This window comes from Acomys minous (assembly GCF_964271855.1).
Source record: "Acomys minous genome assembly, chromosome: 2".
NCBI classification, from domain to species: Eukaryota; Metazoa; Chordata; class Mammalia; order Rodentia; family Muridae; genus Acomys; species Acomys minous.
Window position 1 is genome coordinate 66,682,549 of NC_140484.1, and position 8,994 is coordinate 66,691,542.

General features: G+C 51.7%; 1 protein-coding gene across 6 annotated transcripts in view; it reads left to right on the plus strand.

Annotated features, from left to right (window-relative positions):
* Window positions 1–4,196, plus strand: part of CHST15 (carbohydrate sulfotransferase 15) — an 81,452-nt gene extending 77,256 nt beyond the window's left edge. For all 6 annotated transcript variants that reach the window (XM_084772692.1, XM_084772690.1, XM_084772691.1 and 3 more), the window contains one exon: window positions 1,509–4,196. In XM_084772692.1, the coding sequence (XP_084628818.1) occupies window positions 1,509–1,699 (191 nt within the window). In that variant the 3' untranslated portion in view covers window positions 1,700–4,196. The remainder of the gene's footprint in view (window positions 1–1,508) is intronic.
* Window positions 4,197–8,994: the final 4,798 nt, after the last annotated feature.

The window sequence follows — 8,994 nt, forward strand, 5'->3', positions numbered from 1 at the left end:
ACTGCCACAGTGGGCCTAGAGAAGATGGGGACCCCAGCTGCTGAGAGACCACAGAGGCGTAGGAACAGGAGGAGGATATGGATTGAATTTTGAGGTGGCTGAAGGTCACAGTAGGCAGTTAGGACAGCACTACAGGGACATGGGATGTGGCGGCCTGGCTACTGCAGTGGTTCTCAACCTTCCTAAAGCTGTGGCCCTTTAATACTGTTCCTTATGTTGTGGTGACCCCTTAACCATAAAATGATTTTTTTTTTGGCTGCTCCTTGGTAACTGTACTTTTGCTACTGTTACGAATCGTAATGTAAATATTTTTTGGAGATTTTGCCAAAGGGGTCCCAGCCTCCAGGTTGAGAATAGTTGGGGTATGGCATCATTTCAGGTGCTGCTGGGGAATCTCTGGAGTCAGAGCCTCATGGCCTGCCTTCAGCCTGAGGACACCAGAGGAGAGGGGCACTTTGCTAACCGGCCGTGCCACAGGCTGGCTGAGGCACATACAAAGGTGTCCTTGATCACCCACTGCCTGTGTGTGGATGACCATTGCTGAGGCTGGAAATGCCTGGCTACGCCCTGCTCCTTCGAGGGACATTTCCTGTAGTTCCGTCTAATGACCTGACCTGACTAACACTGGGCTGTGGTAATGATTTTGGTTGGGTCCTACAAGCTTGGGGTGCAGAACCATGAGGAGATGGTCTAAGGATCTGGGCTTGAGCCAGTGAGCAGTTAGTGACCCAGACATTTGGAATGAAGACATATAGCTTCATTTGCAGCCCCTGACGACCTGCCCTGGGGCATCTCCCGACGGATGCAATTGCTACAGCTACCATTTCTCCTACCCTTACGGCCACTTCACAATAAGAAAGAAGAAATAGAATTCACTCAGGCTCAGGCCCTTTTGTGTCACTCAGGAGCCTAAAGCAGAAATGATGGTGGCAGAGTTCCAGGAACCCAAAGCCTTTATACATAGTTACCTAGGACAAGTGATGGCCCTGGAAGGCAGCTCATGCAGAGTGGCTGGAGACGAACTTCTGAGGTGGGCCAAAAGGTAAAGGAACACCATCCCATAATACCAGCAGGGCCCCCCTGGGAGCATGTGTGAGCCTGGGGATTGCTTTGCAGTATCTAGTGGCTTCTCCCTTCCTTGTTGTTTCCAAGCAGAGACAACCAGATCTTAGTATTTTTAATTAAAAAAAAAAAAGATTTGTTTTGTTTTATGTGTATACGTGTGTAACACATGTGTGCTTGGTGCCCTCGGAGGTCAGAAGAGGATGTCTGAACCCCTGGATGTGGAGTTACGGATGGCTGAGAGCCCCTTGTAGGTACTAAGACTTGAATCCAGGTCCTCTGCAAGAACAAATGTCATTAACCACTTAGCTATCTTTCCAGTCCAACAGTGTCTTCTTACAGGAAAGCCTTGTCTGAGCATCAAGTACAGCTGGGACTCTTATGAAGTCCTCTTCATCTTCAGCCACAGTTACAGTCTTACAGGATGATTTTCCTTCTCGTTATAGGGCCTCTAAGTGAGAAGCAAGAAGCTTTGATGACCAAGAGCCCTGCGTCCAACACGCGGCGACCTGAGGATAGGAGCCTGGGGCCCATGTGGCCAATCACCCAGAAGATTCTGCGGGACTTCTATGGGCCTTTTAACACTAGGCTGGCACAGGTCTTGGATGACGAAGCATTTGCCTGGAAGACAACGTGAGAGCTGAATCCCTTCTGCAGGAGCTAGGCCCACGAACTCTGTCATTGCCAATGACTTTAAAAGTCTCCAGGTGGAGAACTGTCACCCACAGTGTGGAGAAAACCACTGGTGGAGAGCCTCATCCTGAATCCTCCTCCCAAGGCACCTGTTAGTGGGAACTATTTTTGAAAATTTTTTTGCCACATTCAGCAACTCTGCTCTTGATTGCTTGGCTCTTCTGCCCAAAGCCTTGGAAAGTACACTTAGGCTAGGCTTCTGTCTGTTCTGGGGTGCCTTGGAGCTCAGGAGGGCAGGCTGGCTCTCAGTGGGTAGGAAGGGGAGGATATGGTAGGCCACAGACCAATCTTGCCCTTCTTCCTCCAGGAGAATTTGTCTGGGTATAGAGTTGGACATCTCTGAGATCCAGTTAAGCCCAGGCTCAGTAAAGACCATGCTCTGGGGCCCACCAGAACCACCCTTCACGTGTTACTTCCAAGTGCCCCTTGCATACATCACTAACCCCATGTGGGCAGAGAATGGAGGCTCTTTCATTTTTGTTCATATTCCAAAGTCAGCCCTTCAGCGCTCGGAAGAAAACAAAAAAAATCAGCTTTGGCAACATGCTCATCTCTCTGGCCTCCTGTTCTGCCCCTGTAGACTTTATTTATGTCCAACATAGAAAAGGAACACTTTAAAAACAAACTGCTTCTTGCATTTGACTGGCCCTGCCTCTCTCTTCTGCTCCTTTGGATGTTTTCTCAAGGAATTCAGTTTATGTTTGGAAAAGGAAGTTTTGCTGTGAATGCTAGAACTGAGCAACTTCGTGGCATCAAACAATTGGCGGAAAAGGAAGCGAAGCCCTCACCATGTGCGGAGGGTCACCAGAGAGTTCAAGGACGCTTCGCTTTTTGTTTCTGGCTGTTACGGGCTCCCTGCCCACCACCTTCCTGTTGGAGGCATCTCTTATCCACATTCTCTGTCATATACCGCCAAAATTCCGTAACACACTAAGGGTCTCAAGACACCTGTGTCCTCAGAAACACGTCTCACAGACTGTGCTTGGGCTGCATGTGGTGTGTGGTGACCAGGAGATAGGTTTGCTCTTTAAGGACCTTCCCTTCCCAGGCCTTTTAGCAGCTCCGTTTGCAATGGATACACTGAAGGTCTTGTCATCTCTTGGAAGGCCCCAGGGAATACGAGAAAGAGAGAGAGAGAGAGAGAGAGAGAGAGAGAGAGAGAGAGAGAGAGAGAGAGAGAGAGGGAGGGAGAGCAGCTTACGCCCAGTTGGCACACAGGACCAGGTGGGAGTGTCCCAGAGCTTTGCACTGGAGCATTGCTATGGATTGCTGCCTGTGAAGCTGCGTTCTCAGTCCACCTGCGTCAGAAAGTGTGCACACTACATACTGGACTGTCACTTGCGTGTGTGAAAAAAGCTGGGCTTCAGTGGCAGGAGGATGTGTGAGTCATTCTGCTTTCTGTCCTGGTTGGAGATGGAACTCTCATCCCATTGGAAGGTTTGGAGAGAGCTCTGGACATCAGCATGGACTGTACCAGTTCTGCTGCTCCTGAAGGGGCTGTGTGTCTTGAATTCCAGGACAACTCCCCCCCCCCCTTCTCTCACAGCCGCCACTTGGCTCAGCAGCCAGTGGGGGAATCTGGCCTGAGTACAAGGGGGTGGGGTGGGAGAGAGAGAGAGAGAGAGAGAGAGAGAGAGAGAGAGAGAGAGAGAGAGAGAGAGAGAGAGAGAGAAAGAGTATTTATTTGGAATACAGTGTGTGTGTGTGCGTGTGTGTGCGTGTGTGTGTGTGTGTGTGTGTGTGTGTGTGTGTGCGCGCGTGTGTGTGCGCACGCGCGCGTGGTGTGCTTACACTGAGTGGGTTTCCCTCAGCCAGCTTGCTGATGATGCTTCTCCCTCCATTAGAGACACAATGCCTTTATGGATTAATTTCTTCACCAGTTAACCTGTCATTTCCAGGACATACCTTACCGCCCTACACCAACCATGATTATAAGAGATTTTTTTTTCTTGCGCACTCCTATGCATGTGAATAACATGTAGAGTAATTCTGCTTCTTACAGAAGTATCACCAAAGGTATTATTTCCAATATTATTTGGTTCATTGCTGATCTTTTTATACATGCAGCCCCTCCCTTTCTGCCACCCGAGGCTGTCCCAGACCCAGTTTTCTCTCGACTGGTCTCTCCTCAGGGGTGACCAGCACTGCCTTTGCTTTTGCTTGGTTGAAAGCCCCTCTTATTGAGAGCACAGGTAGTGTTTTGGGTGATGGCTGTCAGGTCTGTCACCATAAACCAAAGCAAAACACAGACCTGGTACTGAAGACACTCCGTATTCCCAAAGCTCTGTGCCAGGTTGTATGAAACCGTCCCTCTCCCCCCCCCCTTTGTCATGTACAGTATGATATGCAAGTCACATTTATTCTGTTTTTATTCCTATTTAACATAATTAAAGATGGACCCACACAGCGGGTGCTTGCCGAGAGCGGGCCCTCCATCACAAGTTTGTTGGCCAGTTCTTTCCACTGTGTCCTGTGTGTGTGAGCGAGTCCCAGGCAGGGGAGGTCAGCATTTCCCCTGCCTTACTGGAATTCTCACTGAGTACGGATGGGCTGTGAATGGTCACAGCAGAAGAAAACCCCAGAACAGACACAGGCCCGCACCTGGGGAATCCCTGAGGAGGCCTGCTGTGGTTGGGGGTCAGGGTGGTCATCCAGCTCCTAGTGGGCATCATGTGGGCTTCGGACATAGGAATCTAAGACTGAGTGACCACTGGCCTCAAGAATGTGAGTTTGAGATCCTTGGTGTCCCTGAGTGTGTCTCATCACTAGGTAGGGAGGGTCCTGCTGGCGCTTGAGGATCGTGGACGAGTCTGGAGGAGGAGAGAGATTATATCCATCAGGGTTAGTCTCTATAGTCAAGTAACACAGGTAGGATGCCTTTCAAACCTTCTTCCAGTGAAACTCCACCCCTTAAAGGTTCCACAACTCCCCCATCAGCATCAACATCTGAAAACCCAAGTGTGCGGTCACCTGAGCCAATGGGGACATTTCACGGTCAGCCACCAGTGGTCTGTCAGCGCTTGGGTGCAAGTCTGAGCTCAGAGTGCCCGTACGCTGGTTTGCCTGGGGCCTCTTCCCATGGCTTCCGAATAGCTGCTCTCTTACCTCCTCCTCATATGGCCACTGGTGAGACGGAAGGGCCTCTTTAAAGGGCTTCTCTTCAAATGCAGTTGCACTCAGAGGCGCCACCCATTTGGGCCATCAACTCATGAGTTTGGAGAGAGAAACAAATTCCAGCTTATTTCACACTTAGAAGCCTGGGTCATGCTGAGCACAGAATGGCCCATCAGTCAGTCCCACAGTCTGGCGGGACCTGTCTCCCCAGCACTGCTCTGTACTGTGGTATGTCAAAGGTGGGGGCTAGATCAACACAGCCTGGGGCTGGCTCCACTGAGCAGGAATGCTCCTACCTGGAGAGGGTAGAGGATGGTGGGACTTGAGAAGTCAGACAGGCCAGGGCATACCTCTGAAGGGCACTGTTCCCTTACCCCGGAGCTCTTCCTGCCTTTGCTGCTAGGAAACAGACCTGCAGCCTCACAGCCTGGGTGGTGCTGTTCAGGATGGTATTTATCTGTTGCGGTAGAGCTGACAATCTGAGGATAGCCTTGGGCCCTGTGGGCAAGGCCAATCCTGTGGAGACTTGCAGGAAAAATGAGCTTTGAGGAGTTTGCTTTTCCTGAATGTTTCGGACCAGCTCCCCTGCAGGGCACCAGAGAAGGAATGGGACCGGGCAGGTACTGCATGACAGAGTTGAGTGATGTTTTTAGCCACTGCTGCAACAAATCACTTCAACTGGAATGCATAGCTATTCCAGAGAGCTTTGAGCAGTATCCCCCTTAGCCCAGGCCTTTGGAAGAGCGCCCTTCAGTCTTGTGAGCATCTATCTCTGTGGTGGCTGCAAGCTGGTCTGTCTTCCGCGACACCAACCCCTCCCCACTGATCACTAAGGTCATCTTAGTGACGTCACAGAGTGAGTTTCTTATCATACAGTCAGTCCCCGAGGACAGTAGTCTCATGCCAGGCATCATAGGCTGAAGCGGGGTGCGAGCTAGGCTCCACCCCCTGGGCCTGCAGGGACAAGCTGTGCCCAGGATTTTCCCAGCTTTGAGAGGCTGCCAGGTGCTTTGGCTTGTAGGCTCCTTTACAGGGTGCCGTATTCAGGCTCTATCTCTGTCTCCCTCTGCTTCTCTGGTCACATGGCCTCCATTCACCCCCTGCCTCTCATGGGGAACCTTGGAATTACATGAACCAGACTGTGGTTACCGCCCCATCTCAACATCTCATCCGCAGTGTCTCCTGCCGTGCTTACAAAGGAATGATACGTCGATAGGTTCTCGAGCCTGTGCTGTGGACATCTTCAGAAGCCATTATGCAGCTGGCCACAGGAGAGTGGCCTTGGAGCAAGTGGGATGCAGTGGGTGCCCAGTGGCTGGTCCTCTGTGGTTTACCATGGGGGACCTTAACATGGCTTGAGGGGACAGCAGCTTAGTAGAGCCTCGGAGGTGATACCACAATGTTCTGTGAGGGGGCAAGTGGGACAGAAGTCTCAGTTGCAAGCCCTTTGGCTTGTGGTTTTTCCCAGGAAGCTCACCTGGCCGACTGCTGTGCACCCTAGACAGGACTACTTTGGCTGTGTGGGGTGTGTCTTTTGAAGCCTTATGGTTGCCTTTGCTTTTTAGTGCTTGTGAGTCTACTCTGGCCATCCTCCAGTCACAACCACGGGGCAGCTTTGAGTTTCTAAAGTCTAAGCTATTGTAGAGTTCCTCATGCTGCAGAGACAATGGCTTGTAAAAATTGCAAAAATAGAATCCTTTTGTGGTTCCCAAGAGAGCTTCAAGCTCACAACTTCCCCGGCCCCAGCTGCTGCAAGGCTGACCTCCAACCCCACTGGCATCCATCTGCATAATGGCTCAGGCTGGCCTGGCCTCTGTGACCTCTGCCCCATTGCGTTGGCACGGCCCTGGCCCTGGTCCTCCCAATCTTGGCAGCATCCTTCCTCTCCTGTCTCTTCCTTTGCTGCTGATCATAGCCCGGGCAGAAGGACTATCCCGCGGGCAGTTGTGGGGTCCTTGGAACTGCAGGCTGCTGTTCCAAGAGGAATGACATGGGATCAGTGATGGAAGACTTTCAGGTGACTGTGCCAAGCAGGGATGTGGGCTGGGGAGGAGCAACAATGTACCTTAGTTACCACCTGTACCTGGGTATGTCCTGTTCTGGCGTCTTCAGGGCAGCGGAAAGAAAAATGGACTCTGCTGGGCAGCATGAGATAGGAGCCCTGTGATGGGGCACAACCAAGGACATGAAAGGAACCTTCTATTTCACCATGTAGAACCCCTTGGTGGGGCAGCAGCTTGGGCATGCAGAGGGGTATCAAGGCTTCTTCTAGGCTTCTCAGTGAGGAGGTCACCCCAAGGCCCTACCAGCTTTCTGGAGGTGCATAAGAAGCTTAGCTTTGAAAGGCCTCAAGATAGCCAGGCCCTAGTCATGCCTAGAACCATGTGGGTCTCAGTTAAGGATGAGGTATGGGGCACAAGTACACTTATGGCTTACCCAAGGCAGAATAGTGAGGTGGTCATGAGGACTGAACTTGGCAGCTCCCTGGAGAGTCTCTTCCTGGCTGAGCAGAGAAAGGCTGGGCCTTGAGAATGGAGGTGAGGAGGTGACACCTCCCTGGACCTTAGCTATTCTTTACCAAAAAAAAAAATGCTCCAGTTGGCACCCTCAAATTCCACTCCCCGAGAAGGATAAGATGGAAGAAGAGGGCAAGCCGTAGCTCTAAAGGCCAGGGTTCCAGCAGATGCAGTTTGTAGCCACGGAGAGACCATGGGTGTCTTCGTTAGTAAGTACGAACAGTATCTGAGAAACCGCACACTTGCCTGCAGTCACAAAGTATAGGTCCCTAGAAAGAGCTTGCACAATGCCAACTTGAAGTTTTTAATCTTTTACTTCCGGGTCAACCCTTTCAGCCCCGGTACTATACTGTATTACCTCAGCACCTTGGTGCTTCTTCTACCTTGAGCTGTCCACATCGAGTCTCAGAACTCACTTCGTCTTCAGGCTTCATTTCAAATGCCCTCAGCTGCTCCTGGGGTCACCTGGGCTCGGGGGTGGGTGGGGTCTGGATGATGACAAACTTCTTCATGAAAACCCAAGGACATTAAATACACCTGCTCTACTCAAAGGCTTGCTGCGTTGAGCCTTGGCTGACAGAGGGGCCCTCTCTTTTCTGCCTGCCACTGGCTGGCTCACGGGGTTAAGCCTCCCACACAGACAGGCCTATGGTGGGTGAGGTGTCCCCCAAAACCTGAGTCACAGCCTGAAGAGGACAGCTCCACCCTCTGGCCTCATGCCTGCCTGGGCGGCACCAAGGCACACACCCTAGCTAGAACTTGTTCAAAGAAGTAACATTTCATTTTCTCAGTAAATATTTTCTGAACATCTACTTCGGACAAGGCTCCGGGCCAGGCAATGGGGCGAGGTTGGCCTGCCGTCCATGTGCTCACTCACCCATCCTTTCTGTTTTTAGGAAGTATTGGCAGGTCATCCGTGTGTGCTTGGTATCTGAGAGGCAGCAGAGCAAACCCCAGCCCCGTATAGTCTGGTGCCGAGGACAAGGATTGATCACTTACCCAAAGTATCACAGAACTCAGGCAGCTATGAAAAGAGGTGATGGGACAGTGAGACCTTCCAGCTGAGGCTTCCACACCCGTCTTAGCCTCTGTACTTTGTCACTTCCCTTCATGATCACCCCCTAGACCAAGCCTGACAGCATGGCTGGAAACAGTGACCTGGATTTCCCAAAGGCAGGGCAAGATGGCTCCTCCTCCAACTCCCCCCATGCCTGGGCCCTGCTGGAGCCCATACTGACCAGGTCACTCCAGGGCTCTGGGCTCCTGCTCTGACTTTCCACTCTTATCTTCCGTGAGAGTCACTGCACACACCCCACCCACCCTCATCAGGCACCTTCTTGCTCTAAAAGGCCAGTTGGTCAGCAAGTACCCAAGATACCCAAATATTACCACAGTCGTTTTGCATGGGGGGTATATCAGGGGTTGACTGGAAGAAACCAGAGGCTCCCAATGAAAGGTTGGGGGGCAAGAGGGTGGGTAAGAGAAGAGGAGCATCATCAGTTCTGGAGAGATCAGGCCCTGGCAGACTGTGGAAAGGCCATTTGAGTAGGAGAGCAGCAACCTGGTCCAGTGCGGCCCACCTGCTGCAGGCTTGAAAAGACTAGGAGGA